This window comes from Acipenser ruthenus, chromosome 28 (genome assembly GCF_902713425.1).
Source record: "Acipenser ruthenus chromosome 28, fAciRut3.2 maternal haplotype, whole genome shotgun sequence".
NCBI lineage: Eukaryota > Metazoa > Chordata > Actinopteri > Acipenseriformes > Acipenseridae > Acipenser > Acipenser ruthenus.
The window spans coordinates 15,735,291-15,760,582 of NC_081216.1; the positions used below are offsets into that span (position 1 = coordinate 15,735,291).

Sequence of the window (25,292 nt, forward strand, 5' to 3'; positions counted from 1 at the left end):
AACTTATTTTTGTTTTTACACGTGTAAATATTTTTTGCAGAATGTGCTGTTCTGCTTTTCAGGATTTTTTGTCCCTTGAAAACCATCAAGCACATGTTATGTTATTTTTATTTTTCACTGGAGTTGTTAAATGTGTCTGAGTTGGAATATAATAGATGCTTAAGTTTCGATTCTGGAGAAATGACTCATCGAGTTTTGTTGGGATTCAGTTTGGGGGCGGGAGCAGAGCTGCAAAAATAAAATGGGATACATTCGTTGTAGCCTATGAGTAAAACACACCCTCCCTCAGATAAACCCAGCCTGCGCTTAGTCAACTTGTTGTAAACTGTAAGAACGTTATTCAAACGCTAGAGATTCACAACAATGGAGAATTTTCAATATACCCGAGACAATGTCCCACTGCAAATCCAAACCAGTAACTATGAGCGGCTGAGAGAAGACCAAGTGGTATGCAGCACCGCGGTGGTGAACATGGGTCCTCCTGTATACCCCCAGGTTCGGGACCACATTGTTTGGTCAGTTTTTAACACCATCTACATGAACTTCTGCTGTTTGGGATTCGCAGCCCTGGTTTTCTCAATCAAGGTAAGCACTCTATAAAACACTTAAAGAAAAAAAAGTTGGTTTCATTGCAATTCTAGTGTGTTTTTTGTCAACTGCAAAGAATCGTGTTTTTAATAAAGAACGTGTAATTGCGTCACGCCATTCTCTGGCTGCATTTCTGCATTTTGAACATATGTAGCTTATACAAATAGTTTTGAAGATAGGGTAGGGCCCCTCACTAGTTGCACACGCTGGAAAAATGCCAGTTTGGCAGGACTGATTGCTTCGGGAGAGGTGGCGTGTGATTGTAATTTTTAGAACAACGTAATATTTAGGTTAATAGGCTACATATACAGTTATTATGAATAATAAACTGTAAAATACTGTATTTCTCTATCTTGACAACATCGTCAAGTAACAATGTAAACATAATACGTTCTCCAGCAAAGCTGTAAACAATTAGATAAGTATCTAAGCGTACAATGGCATTCATGTGGGTTATGGTTATGGCACACTGTACTCACACACTCAAATAGAACATTTTGCCCTTTTTTTCGTTAAGCTTTATTAGCTAATTTTAAGAAAAAATAAAGTGAGAAGGAAAACACATAAATTAGAAATGTATTTATGAAATATATAGGTCAACATATTTCTGCGTCGGATGTAGTAGCCACTAAAGGCCGCTAGAGGGTGCGAAACAAACGGTATTAAATAAGTCACAATTTATCATCGACAGGTTTAGGGGTAAAGTTTAGGAGTTTAGCGCAGACTTACGTTGCGCATAGACAAATTGTGTTAGCAATTGTAAATGAAGTAAGGTGAATGGTGGAGGGGAAAAAAGGTTTTAAAATTATGATTTGCCAAAGGTATCCCGTTTAATGATTTTTTTTCTCTAAATTGTTTTTTGTTTGGATGCTTTAAAAAAAAAAAGAGAGAGATGCTCGAGCGCAACAAGAACCGTAGTTGTATTGTATTAACGTTGAACATACAATGTAGATATAACATATTGGACCCCACAAATCGAACGAAGCACAAAAACAACACGATTCGACAACATTCAAGAGCACAATGGGGACTCGGTCAACCCACACCCCACACCCCACACCCCACACCCCACTCGTTCATGGGACATAGACAAAACACGTAACAGCGACACAAAACGGTACAACACTTAGTACAGATCGCTACAGTATATTATCATGGTACAGCTGTATTTTTGTTTTGCTATGTTTTTATAAATACGTTTAGAATTTTGTTACGCTTTTTTTCTTCTTTATATTAATATAATAAAGGCCAAGGATGAGAAATTTGGTAGAAATTTGTTTTTTGAATGTGTGAGTTAAGTGTACTAGTCTGTACCCGTCATGTGACAGACAGATTTGGTAATTCACAACTCTCTAGATATACATGTGCAGGCATCTCATCATATACCCAAATATGATACACTTAATCACTTCTGCTAAAGAATGACCTGTTTGTAAGCTGCTAAAAATGTGCGGTGTATCACTTTACATTGTACAGAACAAAAGCTAGTGCCTTTTTATATTTGTAAGCACCCATTTTCAAGCTGTATATAGCCAGTAAACAAAAGAAAAGTATCCAAAGTAGCAGCTCTTGAGATTGACCTTCACTTTAAGACCTTGATCTAAGCAAAGTTATTGGAACAGGCAACTGTAACTGAAGACCAGCCCCTTTTAAATATTCATGCTGGAATAGGCACGAGTAGGACTGGCAGTTTACATTGCCGTAGGGTATTGAGTTCTGCTGTTTTAAAAAGTACTTCATTTTCCATTGTGGTTACTGGTATTTATATTCCGTTTTATCCTTTCAGTCAAGAGACAGGAAAGTTGTGGGAGATCTGGAGGGAGCTCGCCACTATGGGTCTACTGCACGATGCCTCAATGTGACCGCCCTGGTCTTGACCATCCTCACCTTCCTGATTATGATTATTCTGTTTGCTGTTGGAGTCTTTCAGATCTACAGTATGGCCATGCAAGAAGCTCAGAACCAGCATAACCCGTTCCAAGGAAACGGAAAGTAAAGAAAGAAGGCAGCAACAAAATTTCTAGTTTCAGCTCACTTGCAGCGTAAAGGTTTTCTGCAGCACAAGTTCTTGTAATAGTATCTTTGCTTTTTTTGTTTTTGTTTTTTTATAATGTTTGTTTTCACACTTTGGTAAGAAAAAAATAATAAATCCAGCTTTAATCAACATGGTTTTCCTTTGTATTTTTAGGGAGGTTCAGGAATCACATCCATTTTACTATATATATATATATATATATATATATATATATATATATATATATATATATATATATATATATATATATATATATAATATAATTTTTCACAAAAGCCCTTAAAGAATGGTGAAACCATTCACCCTTTACTGCATGACACTTTCTTTTTCGATCAAAATATCTGTTTAGATATCCTTTTGTATACTTATACTTATAGATTTTTAAATATCTCAGTCCATTTAAGTTACAACCCAAAATATTCGTGTCACAAAAAAAGGACACCATGCAGTACACCTGGGGTTTTCATATTACAGTATTTTGACTATAATGACCACATTATTTACTACTTGACAAATGTTTTTGGAGTATTGTCAAATAAGTTTAAGCAAAAATACCTATACTTTGGTAGCTGTTGTGAATTTATAATTATACCTGGGGCTGTTAGTCAAAGAATATAATTATTCACACAAGAAACAGTGTCTTTAAATGTATAATTGTTTTTTAAATATTAATATCTTTCACTTAGAAGTACAGTAGCAAGAAGATATTTTAAAATGTTGAGACAATTGATTTGAACTGAACTTTGAATTTAAAATCTTTAAGCATATAAAAGAAACAGGATAAAAACAAACATGATATGCAAATACCAATCAATGCACACAGCTTAAACAATGCATGAATGCAAATTACAAGTAAATGAACAAATACATACATAAAAAAATAAACAAACATTGATTTGGCTGTTATTTTTTTAAATTAAAAACCAAATGGTAATAATATTCATAATTAACTCAAAACGTGTGCCACATTGAATGTGTTTAGATGATTTGAAGACTAACGTCTTTACCCAAAACTACACTAGCCACTGTGTCACTGTATTACACTGAAGAAGAGAAGAGATGTGAGATCAGCAAAATGAATAATAGTGTTAGAGTAACAGGGTATATGTCTGCTCTGGTGCACTAGGGTTTGAGATATGTTCTCTAAATCACTGTAGGAAGAGTGACAATAACAACAGGTGCTCTTGCTTTTCTGTTCTATACCACATCATGGATCATTATTGCCGTGCTACCTGTTTGATAATGTGGGCAATAATCCTTACACTATCAGTGCACTATGGCAGACATTTTGAAAAAAGCTTCGAAATAAACTTGAAAGTTATAAGTGTAAAAAGTTGTCAGGATGTTAACAATGAAAATAAAAATTACAGGTACGTTTAAAACAGTTGTAGCAACACGTGGGGACGTATAACGCTGTATTTTTCGGAACCCCGCTACTTACTCTTTAAATGAGGCTCTACCATCCAGGTCAGCGCATGTGAAATGCTTTGAAGCAATCACATGGGTGAAGATCAACTGCACACTTAGTGCAGGTGAACAGGGCTTTTTTTCCACATGCAGCACATCTTCTTTGAGTGTCAATTCCATCCACAAAATGATCCCATCAAAGTGTACATCTACAGGGACATGGCAATTAAGGACTTGCAGCAGCCAGCGTCCCATCTGTGGTCTTACTTTGTCGGATGCTAGATATACTCTTACCCCACAGCACATGAGCGTAGGTATCAAAGCAAACCAGGTACCCAAGGCAGGTGTTGAGGCACCAAACCTTGTATCCCCATTGGATTGGTTTACCTCTGATGAACTGCTTTCCAGAGTGCCTGCCATAGTAGGCAAGCACTGCCTCATCAACATCTAGGTCTTTTTCAACAGGCCAATGTACTGTGAATTGAGTATTCATCATGTCAAACAGAGGGTGCATTTTAGCAAGCTTGTCATTTGCAATGAGCTTTGCATTGTCTGCACAATGGAAATGAACAAGGATATCTTCAAATCGGTTGACTGATATTGCTTCACTTATGGCCATGTTAACAGTATCTGAACTGTGTTCCCACTACACCATTCTCTTGGTAAAGGGGCATAGCCTGAAATGATAGAATTGCAAACATGATTTTCATTTCAGCCACAGTTACATTCAAATTAGGTTTACCCTCCTGGAGTGCATAGAGAGTACTCATTTCTACAAGAAATTATGTAACTTAATTCTTAATGAAGAGCTCAAACAGTTGTGGTGGTGTCCGGTCAGTATTAAAAAATGCAGGGGGTTCACATTTCCACACTGGAGAGTTGTTCTTTGCTGGTCGATCAACTTTCACCCAACTGTGTGTTATTTTTTGTGATTTAGAGTGTGTGGTTCTTTGTTTACTCAGCTGTAGTCTAGTATTAGTTGAGGTCTCAGTGTCCTGTTTCTGAAACACACTCAGTCTATTTGAACTGTAGATCATCATCGGAAGGTAAAACGTCTCCAAGGTTGACTGCCTTGTCCCCTGGATAACTGATAGATGCTTTGGTGTAAGCAACAAGCTATTTCCAGAGCTTGGTCCTTCTTCTGGCCCACTATCTTCATCTGATATATCCCTAGGTTCAGGGGGTTCCAGCTAAATTTTGTCTGATTAACGAAATCCATTCTCTTCTAATGTATCAAGTACTTGTAGGACAGTCAGCTTCCTGTTGTAAAACTGTGACAAAAAATTGCTTTTTTGTTTTTTGAAAAATTTGCTGAGTGGTTCTGAGGATATAGCCTTCATTATTTCAGCCAACCAGAGACCAGAATTAAGGGGCAGCAGTGTGGAGTAGTGGTTAGGGCTCTGGACTCTTGACCGGAGGGTTGTGGGTTCGATCCCCAGTGGGGGACACTGCTGTTGTACCCTTGAGCAAGGTACTTTACCTAGATTGCTTCAGTAATAACCCAACTGTATAAATGGGTAATTGTATGTAAAATAATGTGATATCTGTATAATGTGAAATAATGTATAATGTGATATCTTGTAACAATTGTAAGTCGCCCTGGATAAGGGCGTCTGCTAAGAAATAAATAATAAGAATAATACAAAAATGAATCATACAAAACTAAATATTCAATATATTATCCTTAGAACTTAATAAAGCTTCTCAAGGCAGTAAATAGCTGATACAAAACATTTTAAAACAGCATTTACATCTACATCCTCAGAGAACAAAGCTATGCTTGTAAATAGATGGCTATAAAAGTAACCCCAGGCCTACAGTGCATACACACCTATTCTATTTTTGTCCATTTAATATTAAAGATATCATGAAACTAAATGATCCCTGTTGATCTCTACCAATTATTTTAACTTTATATTGTGGCCCTAATCTTCTAGTCTAATGAAATGGGAAAATACTAACATCTTTACTGAAGCCATAGAAAAGTGTTCTTTACAAACAAGTTATCTCAAAATAAAAAGTAGAGGGACTTGCCCTGGAAACGGACTGGCTCACGTTGGAGGGGTATTGGTACAGTACCATTATCAAAACAGAGACACAATATTAAGTGCAACACAGCGACAGCAGTTGACTAGAATGAAACTACTTTTTGTAGTAAATGTAGGACATTTACTTTTTTTAGTACTCTATGCAGTATACTCTATGGAGTGCAGGATGTGCCCTATAGCCTAGAGGTCGCCGGTTCGATTCAAGCTATTCTATTGGTGACTGTAGACGAGGTGGCTGCACGGTGAGTCTGCAGTGTGAATAAAAAGTGGTCGGCTGGATATGCCAAATTGGGAGAAAATAATAAAATAATTGGCGATTACTAAATTAAAATAAATAAATAAATAAATAAATTGTGATGAAACTTAGTATGGACATTTGTATTATGTTTTGGGAGTATCAGCTTGTGGGTACATATGGAGGTGTGTCCTTGTGTAACATCAGTTATTTTGCAGTCTTTGTAATGGAAGTACATGCTAACTACAACATTGCAACTGAAACTTAAGTGTTCAGACTTTCATGCACATTTCCCTGAGGAATTTTCTTTTCCAAAATGCATTTCACTCACGGCCTCCACCCATCCACCCAGATGTTATCAGTCACTCAGACAAAACAAATTCGTAAGTGAGGAAATAACAGCAAACTCACTGGAATACCACAGGGTATCAGTGCTGAAATAAACATGGACTTTTCTTTTAGACATGAACAACCTTATAAAAGCTTACCATATTGTATCACTGGTTCACCCCAATATTGTTACTCATTCTTTGGACCAGATGGATGTTGCAATGATAAAATAATATACCAGGGTTTTGAAAACTATGTATGAGAGATTTTGTAAGCATCTGTTTCTTTTTGTTTCCATGGATCTTGTCATACTGTATGCTAGACAGTTCATCCATAACATTAAAGTTGAATTCCTTTATACATGACTATCCTTACAAATATATTGATGTTGAAACCGTGGCATAGTTTTCAGTGTTTGTTAAAATAAAATAAAAAGTCGTGGCAGGTCTGACACTTTTTACTTAATTCAAACAAGGCTTTAAACATGAAAATAAGAACATTTTAAACTTGACAACTTGTACAGTATTATCGCATTATGACTTTATTTTGACACTCTCCTTTCAAGTTGTTTAGAATTTCTAATTATGTTTCTTCACCACAGAAATCTCACAACATCGCATCCCACTGCCAAGCACATTGCCTCTTAAACCCAACAGCTCGGCAGCGGGTGTTGATGAGTTCCCAGCCCTGCAGAGGTCTGGCTAGTAGGTGCTGTTGTAGTGTGGCTAGAAGGGGACACTAGCCACACTAGTGTCCCCTGGGATCACCAGAGAAGATTGGCAATTTGGCATAGCTAGGAGGCAAACCTGCTCTCTCCTGACTGTATGCCTTAACAAGGTGAGCCATTCAGGATCTCTGAGTTGCATTATCTTTCTATATATCGTTTGAACATGTGATGTGACAGGTAATCTCTGCAGCACTATAAAACTGTGAGAGCAACACAATTGCAAACAGTCCACCAGAAAGAGGCTTGTAGTGGGTGCATGTTGTGCAGGTGCCACAGTAGCAAGGACAGTCAAATAGGCAAACAGAAGGGAAAGTGGACGCCCAGAGACACAGCTATGGCTGCAAACAGTAACAAATAGAAAGACTGTTAGAGAGACCTTTCATTACTTAAATAATAAAGCAATTGCAGCTCACAAAATAATTTCATAAATCTCATCTATTTTGCATTTCCTTCAGCTACATAGGTCTCAAATGTGCAGTTTTGAAAGAAACACATGTTATAGCACACATGCTTTTTCATTTTAAAACATGATCTCTGATAGGTTAAAGGAAGTTTCAATTTTCTCTGCCTTTTCAACAGAGAGTATATCCTGGGTCATTTCAACTCAGCAGTGTCTTCTTGGTCACAGCATGTTACTGGCTGAAAGCATGTGAGTCAATAGGGGAAGCAGAAGACTTATTTTGACAGGAAAGAAGCCATTGAAGGGATGAGGCCAATTTCATCCTCTAAGTGAAATGACCAAGCAATACTATCTGAAAACATTGATATCAAACAGGTTTCTTCAACCAAGTGTAGTAACAGAAACATGTTTACAATAACGTGTTTCTTTCAAAACTGGACATTTGAGACCTATGTAGCGGATGGTAGTGCAATATGGTAAGATTTATGGATTTTTTTTTTTTTTTAGCTACAATAACTTTAATGACTGAATAGATTAACATCCTGGGCAAACAGTGACCCAACGTCATGTTAGTTAGAGGTCATAATACATGGATAGGCAGCATATGTCACTTGAAAGAGTTAAACACACAGTCACCAATACAGGCACCAAAAGATTTTTTGTTGAAACATTTGTCTTCTTGAGTGGGATTTTGTCAGGTTTTCTTCTTTACTTTCCTTAGTTACCAAAGTATTATTTTCATTGGACTATAAAGTACACATGTATGCTCCAGAAAGCCTTTTTTTGCCATGCCTAAACCCTTATTTGTTTTCTCCATAGCAACACTAAGACACACATTCCTCTTTGAAGCTGTCCATGGAAACATTATCCAAAACAGACATCTAATTGGATTTTCTCAGCCTACCATATATAATAGCTTCCAGCCATTGTAGCCTCAAACAAAATGTTACAAGACTGTTTATTCAAAAGGACACAACAACAAGAAAGTACCTCAGTATGTGTTACTTTATAAACAAAGGATGCATAGTGGCTCTGTTTTATAGTATGCCTGCAGAGCTTTTTAACTTCAGTTTAAGGACAGGACACACATTTATCAAAGATGTTTTTCTACTTTTCTTCTGGCAAACCTCTTCCCATGGCCCAGATCCTGAATATGTAATCGTAGTGTTCCCCCCTCCCTCGTCCCCCGTCCCCCGTCCCCTGTTGTGGTAACTGAAAAAGGAAGTTGTAAAACAGTGCTGGCAATCACATTTTTCATCCTGTACTGAATTACAATCCTGTTCTTTGCCATTCGTTTTTATTTCCTAAAAAAACATTTTCCTAGATCAAAATAGCAAGTAGATTCAGATGTATTTTAGATCAAACAAAAAGTGTGAGAGAATAAGCAAGAGCTTGGGCCATCTCGTGAGAATAAGCAAGAGCGAGGGCCATCTCATGATATGGCACTTTGGATCAATTATCTTTATGGCAATAAACGGCTGTGCATTAAATGGTGCTGGTGCTTCCTAATATAGAAAGCCTCTTTAGCTGATCTAGCCTATATTACATATGTGTATGGCAGGCAATTGGAACTAAAGAGCAGCTCCTGAACTCATGCACAGTCTTAACTGATTGAGATTATAATGTATGTAAGTAAAATAGCCTTGCATTACTTCACAGCTATTAATTGGCATTCAAATCATTTACATACTGTAAACTCTTCTTTTGTAGCAACACTGACCTTGCATAGAAAGAATGCACAAATGATTAGAGGTATCTAAATCTTGGGATCTATAGAAGATGTATGTCATTGTGATCTACCTTTCCATGATACTTCTATTTCTATTTATGTATTTATACCTGTTTGCTCCAGTCAAACAAATACCTGACATCAGTTTAGCCAGTCAAATTGGTTATGTTGCATTGATCAGCCAAAGACACTGTAAAACAAATGTAAAGTGAACAGTTTAGTCATCAATATAGTCAAACCCCAAACTTCCTTATTTCTTCTCAACACACAATAGTAATATTAATTTCTTAACTACCATGTTAAAGTGTGCATCATTTTTCAGTCCACTGTGAAGCCAAACCCAAGATTAAAATTATCCACTAGAGGGAGCCATTTAGTATATGGAATACCAACTTTTGTGTTTGTCTGTGCATTACCATTGTATTCTACAGATTCACAAAATCTGATTAAAGGATATTTTCATTGAAGATGGTTCCACTTGTGTATGGAAACAACTACCAACCGAGCTCCTGCAATTAAAGTATTGTATCAACTGCCTCGCCCATCTTGACTGAAACCTTGCAAGTTCTCAGTATAATGATGTGATATGAAGGTGCATCTAGCACATAAGACAACAGTCTTCAGAGTGTTCAATCAGTGAAGTTGTCAGGGGTTAACCAAGGCTGGGTGATGGGGCACATCAACCCACATAAGGGAGGTGTAGCTGCTAAGGAGGCAGAGGGGAGGAGAAGGATAGTCTCCTCTAGAATAGTGACAAGTCTTTTTAAGTAAATCCTTTTTTAATTAAATGTGTGCTGCTTCCGCTATGACTTCAACACCATTCAGCGACAAACAGCTGTGTTATGCTGTCAATGGGAGCCTTGGTGACGTCCCTGTATATCAATGGTGGACATTCCTCCTGTACATTGCAGGATATACTGATTTAGTAAAGATAATCCACTTGCCATGTACCTATAATATTGACTACATGTCAATGAATCCAATAGCATTACTAGTCATGTTCATTATATCAGATTTTACACAATTGCCCTATTCTGAAGCAAGTTTAAAGGCAAGATTTCTAAAATGGAATAATCCTAGCTAGAAACAAGGCAGTTGCAGGCAAGATAAGTTTTTGTTGCTTATTTATACCATTAAAATGGTTTAAATCCTTCTAGAAAATGGGTCTGGCTTTTTCTTTAAAACAGGGTTCAGTCTTATGATACCAGGACAATGTCCATTGAATACACAACAAATAACAGCTCTTTGGACTTGTGCAAACATTTGCTCGTGATTGGAATTTGGATTCCTTTGATAACTGCCTCTTTTAATGACAGCTCAGTAGGTAATGTTTGATCCATATTCACTTTAAATATTGTACAGTCTTCAAGTAATTGTAACTAACAAAATACTATAAATCTTCCCCATTTTGCACTTCTATTAGCTACATGGTCTCAAAAGTGCAGTTTTGAAAGAAACACATTATAGCAAACATGTATTTTCATTTTAAAACAGACATCTGGAACTACAGCTATGGCCAAAAGTTTTGCATCACCCTTGTGACGCTGTCAAGTTCAAAAGGGCTCACTGTACCTGTCTACTGCAGTATTCAGGGGTTTCCGTACACAAAGTTTGTGTTACGAACAAAATAAAAGTCTGGTTTTATTCAGAAAAATCTGATAAACTTCTTCTGGGTCAAAGCATGCTACTGGCTAAAAGCATGTCAGTCAATAGGGGAAGCAGCTGATTGGTTATTGACAGGAATGAAGAAAGTGAAGGCGTGGGGACAATTTCACCCTCTAGATGAAGTCCTTGCAAACATACATTTATTTACTGAACATGAAAATACATGTTTCCTAAAACATGTGCTTCTTTCAAAATTGACATGCTAACTGCTGTGTTTGATTGCAGGAAATAGCAACTGGTGAATGCAGGAAAGAGCAGCTGGTGAATGCAGGAAAGAGCAGCTGATTGGCCAGCTGCAGATCCCTAACTGAACAATGAATCTTAAAAGCCAAAATCCTCTGATCACCAGGCATTTTAACCTGGATCGGAGTTTTGTGAATAGGAAGCCAAAACCGCTGCCCACAGTGTGTGAAACCAGGGTCAGGCTTATAATTACTATTATAAGGAACAGGGATTAGTTTAGGGATTTAAAAAGTATAGCGAGGTGTGTCAGTTGGACCTCCATTGCATAGCGGAGTTGTGCTTGCCGTTGCCTTTTGTACAGTTTTTGTATGTCCTCGTGCGGTACCATTGCTGGTAGCATCACATAGTTTTTCATTTGTGTTTTGTGTATATAAATCCTGCACACCTGAATGTCGTTGTGTATGTCACCTCTGTGTCTCTCTCCTGTCAGCCCACACCCCAAGTCACAGGCCCCAATATGTTTGTCCCTTGACTGGCCTTAATAGTGAGGTATTAATAAAAAAAAAAGATTTGAACACAATGAACGTGGACAAGTGATAAGGCGGCTAAAATAAAGTAAGAAAAACTATGTAAAGCCTTGGGTAGCACAATTTATATAAATAGACAGCCCTAACCCTATTGCATCAGTTTATTTATCTTTATAGCAAGGGTTCATTATTGCTTTGTCATTTGTGCATGTCAGTGGACTAAGGTTTTTTGGAAGATTTTTAACTATACCCTTTGAAGCCAGGCTTTTTTGTCCTGTCATCAGCAGTCTTCTTAAAGTCATAAATCATAAATTAAGCCTTTTTGGTTCAACACAGTTGCCTTAGATCACAGTTGCCATTTACAGCAGTTGAGAGATTCAAATATACAACCAAACTATAAACATGGTATCAGATATGTGTAAAATGGGGTCTCTTTAAATGTCTCATTTTCCACTGTTGGTGATTTTTATTGGCCCCCCTACTTACATTTTCATAACATCTCTTACCTGTTAAATATTTTATCATCTATCTTTCTATAATATTTACCAGGCTTACTATTTCAGAAACACCTCAACCATTGAGCAGCTTTATGAATTCCAGGGTGTCGTATAAGACAATCCATTGTTTAAAATAGATTCTCTGTCAGAAACACTTTAACAAATTGGGTATTTCATAAACTTCTTAATTTCAAATATAATTACACCAGTTGAGGTGGATATTATGTTTATCGTTTTACTGATCTTTTGTAGAGAAATAACCATCATTTAGAGTCTGAAAGCTGATTTGTAACTAATCTGTGAAAAAGGCGGCTTTTGCCAGAGGAAATATCTGTAATTTAAAGTAGCCGCAGTAGGCCTCAAACTAAACGAGGCAACAAAATAATGTATTGTACAGAAGGGAAGCCCAGTTAGGAAAATACAATAGTACCATCCAAAACACTTTCCTATAATACATGTTTGCAGTGTTGTTGGATGCTACTGTGGTATTTTATATGGGAGTGTGGCAAAGTGGTAAAGACGTGCAGGTGTGTGCAGTGCAGAGTGGAGTAATTACACGGACAGCGTTTGTACAGGTGCAAGGGTGTTTATTTAATTTGATAAATGTCCAGAGCCTTAAGGCAAACCTGCAAATAATGACAATGTTGGAAGTGGTACAGCGGCGTGTATCACTTCAGTTTGTAATCCCACGGGTTTGACCCGTAACCAAAAGTCCCGTTCCGTCACCCACACAAAACACAAAACACAGACACAATTAGACAGTGCGTGATTCTAGTGCTAGTGGTGAAAACAAAGACAGTTCCTGTAGTGGTAAAGGTGCGTGGTGAAGTCCGGGTATTTGCTGGCCTGCGGCTGCAGCTCCGGATCGTGCTTAGTAATCTTTAGTGAAAACAACACACAAGACACACAGTGTTAACACACAGACACGAAAGACTCACGGTTTATTTCTTTATTACGGGCTCCTTCTCGGTTATGTAATTTTAACCATTTGCAAAGGAACAGCTCACTCAAGCCATGCCCCCTATTTATACCCTCCCCCATGACCCCGAGGTTAACGAGCGCATCCGCTCCTCCAGTCCTCGGATGCCACGCCGCTTACCGTCCGGGTCAATGAGCTTGGGTGCCGTGGCTCCGCCCCCTTCCTAAATGACCGACTTCCATCTACCCTACGGAATAAATTGTCGTGCCATTTAATTAAGGGTACTCTGTTCCTCGTGCACCGTGCCCTCACAGGTCGAGAGGGAGATCTAACACCAAGAATCATTCGATCTCTGTCACAGGGAGTAATAAACAACTCTGTACCTCAGTGTTTGTCTTCCCTCACTTGTGTTTTTGTGTTACCCACTTAGAACCATTGTGTTTTCTGCTGTGGTACAAATATATGTGTAGTATTTGTCATGAAGTCCAGGGAATGATAATTATTAACCAACTACTTACACCAAAATTGTGAGCTAAAATGACATTAAAAACAGATTTTCAAAGGAACAAAACCTGAGCTTGAAAACGCAGTAGATTGTAATGACTTTAGTTCCCCTTGCAATGCATGAGTTCTGCAGATTGTCAGACGCCATTGTATAAACAATACTGGTCTCATGGGCACAGCTTTGAGGACCACTAGTCTAACTTAATGTACAGTCTTGAAAGTTGTGTTACTTAGTACATTATAACTTCTATATTACAGCTTATATAACCCCCACCTCTCAACAGCACCATTGCTGCCTGTTGTATCTATCGGTCTTCCTTCAGGAGTACACCCTGGGTGGAGTTTACCTCTAATTGCGGGGTGAATATGAATAGCCACCATAGTATCCTAATGTCTTCCAGATGACTAGAGCAGCTTCTCTTTAAACTTCCCTGGTAGAGGAATAATGTTTCTATCAGCTCATATGCTGAACTGTACAGATAAGTCCAGTATTCATCAAAATGGTGTTCAATCTTTTCACAACCTATGATGCCAAGTATTGGGATAGGAGATTAATGCATTTATTAGTTGTTGTCATTTAACTCTCAAGCTCACTAAATATATTAATACCCCCATCACTACAACTATATGGGATACACTTCAAAACAGAGCTAAGTTAACTACACTTACAGTGCCTTGCGAAAGTATTCGGCCCCCTTGAACTTTGCGACCTTTTGCCACATTTCAGGCTTCAAACATAAAGATATGAAACTGTAATTTTTTGTGAAGAATCAACAACAAGTGGGACACAATCATGAAGTGGAACGAAATTTATTGGATATTTCAAACTTTTTTAACAAATAAAAAACTGAAAAATTGGGCGTGCAAAATTATTCAGCCCCCTTAAGTTAATACTTTGTAGCGCCACCTTTTGCTGCGATTACAGCTGTAAGTCGCTTGGGGTATGTCTCTATCAGTTTTGCACATCGAGAGACTGAAATTTTTGCCCATTCCTCCTTGCAAAACAGCTCGAGCTCAGTGAGGTTGGATGGAGAGCATTTGTGAACAGCAGTTTTCAGTTCTTTCCACAGATTCTCGATTGGATTCAGGTCTGGACTTTGACTTGGCCATTCTAACACCTGGATATGTTTATTTGTGAACCATTCCATTGTAGATTTTGCTTTATGTTTTGGATCATTGTCTTGTTGGAAGACAAATCTCCGTCCCAGTCTCAGGTCTTTTGCAGACTCCATCAGATTTTCTTCCAGAATGGTCCTGTATTTGGCTCCATCCATCTTCCCATCAATTTTAACCATCTTCCCTGTCCCTGCTGAAGAAAAGCAGGCCCAAACCATGATGCTGCCACCACCATGTTTGACAGTGGGGATGGTGTGTTCAGGGTGATGAGCTGTGTTGCTTTTACGCCAAACAGAACGTTTTGCATTGTTGCCAAAAAGTTCAATTTTGGTTTCATCTGACCAGAGCACCTTCTTCCACATGTTTGGTGTGTCTCCCAGGTGGCTTGTGGCAAACTGTAAACGACACTTTTTATGGATATCTTTAAGAAATGGCTTTCTTCTTGCCACTCTTCCATAAAGGCCAGATTTGTGCAGTATACGACTGATTGTTGTCCTATGGACAGAGTCTCCCACCTCAGCTGTAGATCTCTGCAGTTCATCCAGAGTGATCATGGGCCTCTTGGCTGCATCTCTGATCAGTCTTCTCCTTGTATGAGCTGAAAGTTTAGAGGGACGGCCAGGTCTTGGTAGATTTGCAGTGGTCTGATACTCCTTCCATTTCAATATTATCGCTTGCACAGTGCTCCTTGGGATGTTTAAAGCTTGGGAAATCTTTTTGTATCCAAATCCGGCTTTAAACTTCTCCACAACAGTATCTCGGACCTGCCTGGTGTGTTCCTTGTTCTTCATGATGCTCTCTGCGCTTTAAACGGACCTCTGAGACTATCACAGTGCAGGTGCATTTATACGGAGACTTGATTACACACAGGTGGATTCTATTTATCATCATTAGTCATTTAGGTCAACATTGGATCATTCAGAGATCCTCACTGAACTTCTGGAGAGAGTTTGCTGCACTGAAAGTAAAGGGGCTGAATAATTTTGCACGCCCAATTTTTCAGTTTTTTATTTGTTAAAAAAGTTTGAAATATCCAATAAATTTCGTTCCACTTCATGATTGTGTCCCACTTGTTGTTGATTCTTCACAAAAAATTACAGTTTCATATCTTTATGTTTGAAGCCTGAAATGTGGCAAAAGGTCGCAAAGTTCAAGGGGGCCGAATACTTTCGCAAGGCACTGTAGTTTCACTGGAGTTAGCATTTAATAATATGTATTGCTGTACATATGAGAACTGAACTCCATGCACTAAAAATATGTATTTAACAATATTTACAAAGTTATTTTCACGACCGTAACATTTTCTGATTTGGTATATGTGTTATAGTAAAAGTCTGAATATTGGCAAATCTTAAGATTTACTGATAAATGTTGACATTTACCAAGCAAAACGGTAAATGTCTGAAGTAAACATGGTAACGCTTTACTTCAGGCGTTTACCGGTGAATCTCAAGAATAACCAAGTGTCTTTGCTAATGACCGAATGTCTAGCGCATTGTAATGCATTTTAATGCTCAACAGTCCCGTGTAACTACAAGTGCCACAAAATACTGCAATAAGAAAGTAAATATATCTATTAACTGCCATTATTTGTGGCGTTTTGTGTTTTTTTCTGTTGAAAAAACAAAAGTCCTAAATGATTTAATTTGCATTTAACAGAATTTTATTTTTCATCAAACTACAACGTATTTGGAGTACAATATACTTCAACGCCATTGTGAATTGTTATATATGCAAATTTACCAGAATGTTGCTTGTTCTACACATGTGGATCACTATATTGTTCAGTAGAGTATCGCGTTGAACTACTGTAAAACAGGATTTTTTTGCGGTAACTTAATTTCGCTAATGGCCTAAAAGGTAAATTTTTTCTGCAATAAATGTTTGCTCTTTTTTTTCTTTTAATGTACGGCACATATATGAATAATATATTTCACAGCACATTAATTTTGCAGGTTTTTAATAAACGCGAAATTAGCAAACATTTCTTGCTCGCGAAATCCTGTTTTACAGTAGTTTAAATTGCTCTATTATGCATTACTGTAAGCTCATTAATGATGTGTATGCAGAAATAAAAATATTCTTCAACATTAACTATTTTGTTAATTGACAATTTATATGCAGGAATAAGTACATTCTTTGATGACATACCAATATGCGTCGATAAATCATAAGATCAACCATTACATTTCCAAAATGCCATCTATTTCTTGATCATTTCTGACATTAACCACCTTATATTTGGTAAATGTTGACATTTACCAGTAAAACTTAAGACCAGATTCTGACTTTTACTCATTATTATTATTTGTTTATTTAGCAGACGCCTTTATCCAAGGCGACTTACAGAGACTAGGGTGTGTGAACTTATTTTTAATTTCCTTAACATTTACACTTGAAGATTTAACACAGTTGATTGACCAATAACTAAAGCCAGGTTGCGCCGGTACTTATTAATATCAAGTACAACATTTATGTGCAGACTACATGAAAAAGCAAATTTTTACCTGTTTTTAATTGCAATAAAATCTTGATTAGAGAGCATTGTATTTAATCTTGGGCTGTACAGCAAGCTATTAATTACCAGACGGTATTGCCATCTAATCAGCTTTCTATACTGTTCCTTTAAATCTTCTGGCAGTATCGGTTCTTATTTCTTTTAGTATCCCTGCCAGAGATTTAATCATATATCTGCAGAACCACTTATACAATTTTCATGAAACCTGGTAGTAACATTTTTTAAATTCTTAGAATATTCTTAGACTATCAGATTCTGCGGATAGGGGCTGTTTGTATGTCCATTCACCCATCTGTCTGTATGACACATATTATTGCATTAGTCTGAAGAATCTCTTATCAAATCGTAATGAAACATGTCATTGCTAATTCTTATTCTACACTATTCTGTTGATATATGGTTATCAAATTTTTCATCATACTAATGGCTTAAATTTAGAATTAATAGTCACAGCGGGGGATGTAAACTTATTTATTTAAAAATGTTGCTCCCAGAATATAACCCTTTACAACAAGACTAATACATTCTCAGTATAAAAGCAGCAAATCAAATATCAGCATTGAAATATTACTAACACAGTCTGTTTTAAATATTTTTTGCTGATTTCTTATACTTTCTAGGACATCATTGCAATCACTGGGTGTTTTCTTTTAGAAAGAGAAGGGTGGCATACTTTCCACAGGAGCTACAGCTTATTAACCCTACCCCTTGACAGTGTAGTCCCTCGTGGGCCTTCTGTTTAGGGTTCAACTTGGTCCTGGGCGTTTAAAATGTGTCACTTAATCAGGACCGAAGTAAAAGCCTGCACACCCATTCCTATAAAGTAACCAGATAAAAGGGAACAAAGCGGTTTAAAGATCACTAAGTAGCCATTTCTCCTCATGTTTTAAGAGTGCAGAATATACCAAAACCACTTAATAATAACCTTTCTCATCTTTGCATGTGGCACATCTAAATATACAGCTCGTCTGTAATTTGGTATGAAGACTGCCCCTAAACTTTGCCAGTATAAAAAGGAGTTGCCTTTTAGCCCAAAGCACTGGTGCATTTTTCTTAGGAACTTACTGCAGAAAGCTATAGGGAAGAATCTGAGACCAAGATGGACAACGCCACTTATACATGTCCTACCAACTCCATTCCCTTGAATCCACCCAGTTCTACAGTGATCAATGTGAGACCCACTCCTCCTCCACCTAAAGACCATCTGCTGTGGTCTATCTGCAACACTCTCTACATGAACTTCTGCTGCCTTGGATTTCTGGCCCTTATCTACTCGGTGAAGGTGAGATTTTCATATGTGTTTTAAACTGCATGCAGTCGTAATGGAAGATACAAGTATGTCAGTAAGGTGGCTCCCCACATGGCTGTAAATTCAAAAAGCGTGAGGTATATCAACGGTACAGAATAGTACAGGATGAGAAATGGCAATACATAGTTTAATGAAAAGTGGTATTTAGGATGTCATCAGGTAAGTAAATCAGTTGTTAGTATCATGAGAAAATACATTACTGCATGTATCTTGAATAAATAAGTTATTCCACATATTGGAAATCATTTTAATGGTAGTGTGACATACTGACATAGACAGAGACACATCCATACTGTATATTCCAACAATCTGATACTTCCAGTAATTGATGCTAAACAATGTTAATAACATGTTTCATCATAATTAGGTAAGTGGTTTTCCAGATATATGCAAGTGTAACGTCACAATAACAAAAAAGCTACTTGAAACTACTTGTTAATATGTATTTATATTGGACAATATAACAAAGTGTGCATAATTATAGCAGTAGTACCCGAGTTAAAGGGATGTCTATAAAGCCAGCCCATGCAAAATTAAGAAAATTAAAGGATTAGTAATTCATTTCGACAAACGTATTGGTAACAATTATGTTTAAAAACATATAAATCAAACATGATGGGGAGTCTGAGCCCTTTACTCATTGTGAAAGCCTCAAGACACATTAAAATGAATACGGAAAGTACAAGCCACATATTAAAAAGGGAGGTCTTCCATACAAATAAAATCTTTGGTCTCTTTATGACCCTAATTACAACGTAGTTAGGTTCTTCCCTATTCAATAAAGCACCCAATTGCAAGAAAATTAGACCTTGCATGTTGACATACATTATTTTTGTAAGACCTCATCCAAAAAGCTGTAAAATCCATACAGATTTTTGGCTGCGGTGGAAGTGTCGTTAGTCTAAGGGTTTTATTTCAGTCCTAGTCAGGATGTGAGTGACACAAGACCCTAGAATTAGAATGTATATTTACAGTAAGAACAACCAGGCTGCAAAATTGAGCCATCACCCTGTATTCCGGATGAATCCTGATTCTAACTACTAACCTTCTTAAATCCTTCACAAAACATTCCTGAAACAGTCCTTAAAGTATTGTGAGTAGGGCTGTGAGCTGATGGGAATGCTGCAGTGGCTACTTGCAGCGCTAGAAGGTTATAAGTTCAGCTGATAACGGTTTACTGGAAATGACTGACATTCTGTCAGGATTCTATATTTAACAGAAATTGGTGAGGTACAGTAATATTAAGTAGTAAGTTTGTAACAGGATTTTTTTTTTTTAATTTGCTGGGCTAATGGGTTAAATATGTATAAAAAACAAGCTGTTGAGTGCATCACAATATGGGGGTGTTTCTCAGAATCTAGCGCTATAAGGAGTCTGTCTGTATGTCATGTTTTTACATTGTCTAGAAAATCTCTTATCCAGTTATAAACTTGAAAAGGACATTCTTAATTATCAAGTATCAGAATCAGGTATATGGAGGCATGTGTCAGATTTCCTTTTTTACATGTGCATGGAAATTGTAAGTCATGCTAATGTACTTTTTCATATTACTGATGGCGCTAATTTTGTATTTGCAGCATGGTGAGAAGTGAAGGTCTCTGACATGCTTATAAATAATAATAATTAACCACACTTCAAACATTTTTTCGCCATTTCCTTTTCTAGACTAGAGATCAGAATGTTCTTGGAAACGTCAAAGCTGCCCACCTCTATTCGCACAAGGCTAAGTGGTACAATATTCTGGCTTCTGGATGGAACGTCATTATTCCTCTTCTCATCATCGTGCTCATTGTCACTGGGATTGTCCACCTCTCCAACGTCAAGGGCTCTTATGACTTCTTCGGTGAGGAAGGCTATGATAACTTTGGAAAGCTCTTCCGGAAATAATCATCATCTGACCTTCTCAATAACACTGAACAAGAACAACACCTGGACAGTGCCTTTCAAGTGAAAACATCAGTACAACTTGTATTGAAGGCTTTGTACAGTCATTTAAACTTCAGATTACACAACCAGCGGAATATTTATATCTCAAGTTCTCAAACAGTACGTTTGCAAGTCAGTGCAGTTTGTAGATGCATAACTTCAACATGTCCCCCTTACTTTTGGGTAAGAATTTAAAGTTGCTTTGAACAACCACCTAAAAGATCTTCTAAGGTGGTCTTCAAATCAGGCACTTTACCGTGGGACTAGCCTGGTGTCCATCTAATGTACAGTATATAGGTTGTATTTAACACTGAAGGCTGTAATCAGTATTATTGCAATACCAAAGCAGACTGTTTGACTTGCAAGTCTAGGTCTGCTTCAGGGTTTGAAAATCAGTTAATTGCATCCAACCTGGTTAACATGTGTGGAAAATCAAAGATCTATCTATGGGGAAACAGTTTAGGAAAACCACATTTATATTCTACAAGGGTTATTCTGCCTGAATATTTTTTAATTTTTAAATGTTCAAACATAAATGGCTCAGGATGCAGGGTACACTATTTAACATTGACAACTTCACGTGCAAATACAGTATTGTACATGCAAACAACTAAATCAAAGGCTGGACTTGCCACCCCTACAAACATTAATATAGAAGAGGCAACATATACTATGAGGTTTTTGGAAGTACTTAAATTATTTTACTGTACAACGTGTAATGTACTTTTACTCCTTGTGTCCAAACAGATTAAATAAAATAATGGTGCACTAAAAACGTATCTGTGTTAATGTAACAGTGAATTATTATATGTGTTTGTCAACCTCTTTGTAATTGTTTTGTTATCAAAGAAATCATGTTTTTTTGTTTCATAATAAACAAATGATTTAATCCAGTCTGCCTCTTCTTTAATATCTTGCTAACTTCCTTTTCCCTCTGAATGTTCTTCTTTGCCTTTCTATTGCTGGGATTCATGTTCCATTCTGTTGGATGTTTCCCACTCTATGTAGCATCTCTTATTGCATAAGAAATGTTATCTTGTGCAGTTCTGTCCACTCACACTGTGTGAAATGATGTCTGCTATAATCAAAGACACCCTACATAAAGCATATTCACTTATTATAAATCACAAATACGGAACTGTACTCAGGAACTACAAATTACCTTTTTTTGTTTTTAAATATATCATTTAGCTGATATCTGTATACAAGATAAGATATACTGGAACTGTCTGTCTCTTCTTTTTTTTTACATGTATTAAAAGGTTTCTTGCAAGTCTCATTTTGATAGTTTCTTTAGGTTTCTCCCTCTTAGACAGGTTGGTGCAGTTGGACAATATTCCTGTTGGTGGTTTAAGCTACCCATCATTGCTTCTGTTTCTGAAGGACCCTCTAAGTGGACGTTACACATGTACCTACATATATAGGGTTGGTCATTGTGATCAGAATGTTGCTTGTTCATGTTACAGATAGTTTAAAATGAAACATTTCGATGGCAGGGGATGTGTCACTGACATACTTGTTCAGGTATATTAGATTTATTTCATTATATTATATATTATTTTGCCTCAAACCTAACCAATTACCTATTTTTAGTTGTTACTAGAAAATAGAGAAAAGTACAGAGAATGAATTACCTTAATGAGTCTGTGCATGTCAATTATAGGAAGCCATTAAAAATAGTCATAACTATCCACAGTACAGTGTTTTTGCAGAGCTTACATGAATATAAAGCTTGCGAGGTTTTCAGGCAGGAAATCTATAGTATCACTAATACAAGTGCCTTGTACGTTCATTGGTCAATCTACAAGCGATCCTTCAATCTAGTCACACTTTTGCCAAACGTTCCTCGTTCCAGTAAACTTCATGCTCAGAATTCACAAGGTAGCAACGTAAACGTAGTCATATTGTTATTTCTCCTTGAAAAGCATGACAGCAAGTTCAGGACTGCGACACCTCGCTTGTGCAAAAAAGTATCTTTCCCGGAATTGTTTCAGTTTAGTTTCTAAACCCAGCCTCTGACGCATATCCAATACGCCGTCTAGTATGCATCAATGCCATGGGGCGTAGCCGAATGCGACAGAAATCACGCACAATACGATCACAGAAAAAACAAAACAAAAAAGAAAATAACGTAACACAGGATCACAACATAACATTCATACTTTCCAAATGCCGTATTTGTACTCCCATATTTTGCTATTTTAGTACTGTCACATCACATTATGTGATTTTTTTTTGTGGGGGGGGGGGGGGGGGGGGGGGTTCACTATTTTTATTAGATTTTTTTGCGCATTCAGCAAATGTGTGAGGTGCTGTACTGGCCATAATTATGTATGTATTTACATATATTTTTTATTTTTGTTCCGAATGAACACGGCGCACCAAGGATGAGGCTGTGCTCCAACTATTTTTACTCTACATGTTTTTCTTCAACCATTGTTTGGGTTCAGTGTTTTTGGAAATCTGTAAGATTTTTTATTATAATAAATGTGGTTATTTAACACAAGATTGTCCTGACTGAAAAAGCATCTCAAGAGTTTTTAACTGTAAGAGTGCATAAGCAGGCTGCAAGCAAATGCAAACAGATTACTTTTTAGTGGCCAAATGTTTTATTCAATTGGAAGAGATAGGCAGCAACAAATATTGCAACATCTTATACTTTCCCGTTATTCTTATCCCTTCAAAGAGTGTATAGGACAAGTCTGGGTACGAGGGAATAACATCTCTTCTGTTTAACATCAGCCAACAACAACTCACAGTGCAGCACTGCATAGAACAAGAAAACCAAATGTATGCCTACTGAGGGTTTAATTCATTACAGTTTACAATGCCGAGTGAATTCCCCTGTGGTTGAATTGTACAGATGTAAATAGTGATAGATAAGTAGCAATTTTATGAAACACTGTCCAAAATGATTCTGAACACATTTATTTTCAATTGAATATGCCACTGGCAGCTTCAGTAAGTAGTCGTTAGAATAAACAGACCAGTCATCTAAAGATGTGGTATCTGCAAAAGAGTTATGTGGTATCTGCTTGTTATAGAGACCTGCCCTATAAAGATGTAAAACTGGCCAAGTCAAAAAGACACAATTGGGGGCATATTTGGCTCCATTTCTTTTTTTATTCATGTTACTACTCCTCCCTCCTACTGCAATACAAATGGGGGCCAAGTTTGCCCTAGTTGTGTCTTGTTTAACTTTAAAGCGGTTTAATTTTTTATTTTTTATTTAAAACAAACAGCAGTTTAAGATTAGAATTTTTGGATACTTTGACTGGGGTTTCATTGATTAACATCAAAGCCGAAGAAACTGAAATATTTATATTTTACTAGCCTTAAGTGTAGAGAACGAGAAACGGGTAATTAAATTAACAATTTAGAAGTACATTATAAGAACATATTTAAACCGAAGATATTGCAGGAGCACCCTGCACATTAGTTACAATTACTTTGCTTAAAGGGAAGATTTTCCCTCAGTGAGCAGTTCATGCACAGAAGCACAGTAGATGTGTTCACTGTGTGTCTCAATACTATAGGAGGCTGTGGTCCAACGATTAAAGAAAAGGGCTTGTAACCAGGAGGTCCCTGGTTCAAATCCCCGCTCACTCACTGACTCACTGTGTGACCTTGAGCAAATCACTTAACCTTGTGCTGTGATCTTTCGGATGAGACATTGTTGTAAGTGACTGCAGCTGATGCATAGTTCACACGCCCCGGTATTTGTAAGTCGCCTTTGACAAAGGCGTCTGCTAAATAAACAATTACTAATAATAATACTCCCAGAGCCTTCTACAGTGGCCGAATTGAAAACCTGCACATTAGTAGAGTCTACTGTAGAGCTGTATTCTAAGACACTGAAAAATACTTCTAGTCAAAATGTTTGTCATTGAGATGATTACATTTCTTTTAGTATTTCTAGACTCAGAAATGTTTCCTTATGGATTGGTTTACAATGTAATAAAGCTTTCTCATTGGCTTAGGCAGGGTTGTTATTTTCATGCGTAAAATCAATAAAAAAGGTAACCACCTTTTTGTCTTACAAAACCTTTAATTCTGTGTGCATTTTATTTAATCAGAGTACGGGAATGTTCTGTTCCATCAGTAAACACACACTTAATTATACCAATCCTGATTCAATAACAAGTAGAAGAACCTGTGAAGCTCAACAGTATGTATTCCTAATTTATTGTATTTGCATTCTCCATTTATTTCAATATGTCCTTGGAGCAGGTAGTGTTGCGGTCAAGGCTGGTCAGCGGCAGGGAAGTAAAGCCAGACTCAGAAGCTGCAGTTTTAAAGCAATGTTGTGCACATTTATTAAACACAAAATACAAATAAAATAAGAACAAAGAAACAAAGGCCCAGGGGCCAAAATAAAAGGTTCAAACAAAACAATGCATATGCTTTCAAATATACACACCTTTGATATTCAGGCTGGGCAATGGCCTTCGCTGTATTGTCTTTCCACTCATTCCCCAAACAAAGGATTTTTCCCTTTTTTATACAATGTGGCTGAGACTTCATTGATTATCCATTATTCAATCAAGACCCAGCCACATTCCACACTTGTATTCGGCAGGGATGGAGTTAACCCCATCTCTGCCAAACTTAAATAAAAAACCATCCCTC

At 37.2% G+C, this 25,292-nt stretch overlaps 2 protein-coding genes across 2 annotated transcripts; both read left to right on the plus strand.

Annotated features, from left to right (window-relative positions):
* Positions 1-240: 240 nt before the first annotated feature.
* Positions 241-2,752, plus strand: LOC117434641 (dispanin subfamily A member 2b-like). Its single transcript, XM_034057237.3, has 2 exons — positions 241-585; positions 2,375-2,752. Exons 1-2 carry the CDS (start codon positions 364-366, stop codon positions 2,582-2,584), a joined length of 432 nt encoding a protein of 143 aa, XP_033913128.1. The 5' UTR covers positions 241-363; the 3' UTR covers positions 2,585-2,752.
* Positions 2,753-18,472: 15,720 nt separating this feature from the next.
* LOC117434508 (interferon-induced transmembrane protein 5-like) lies at positions 18,473-21,556 on the plus strand. Its single transcript, XM_034057076.3, has 2 exons — positions 18,473-18,710; positions 20,403-21,556. The coding sequence occupies exons 1-2, from the start codon at positions 18,528-18,530 to the stop codon at positions 20,622-20,624; spliced, it is 405 nt and encodes a 134-aa protein (XP_033912967.2). The 5' UTR covers positions 18,473-18,527; the 3' UTR covers positions 20,625-21,556.
* Positions 21,557-25,292: the final 3,736 nt, after the last annotated feature.

Excerpts from the sequence above, each read along its gene's own strand:
- LOC117434641 (XM_034057237.3), top strand. The coding sequence starts at position 364 with ATGGAGAATTTTCAATATACCCGAGACAATGTCCCACTGCAAATCCAA. Across the intron at positions 586-2,374 it reads CCCTGGTTTTCTCAATCAAG|TCAAGAGACAGGAAAGTTGT; the intron begins GTAAGCACTCTA and ends TTATCCTTTCAG.
- LOC117434508 (XM_034057076.3), top strand. The coding sequence starts at position 18,528 with ATGGACAACGCCACTTATACATGTCCTACCAACTCCATTCCCTTGAAT. Across the intron at positions 18,711-20,402 it reads CCCTTATCTACTCGGTGAAG|ACTAGAGATCAGAATGTTCT; the intron begins GTGAGATTTTCA and ends TTCCTTTTCTAG.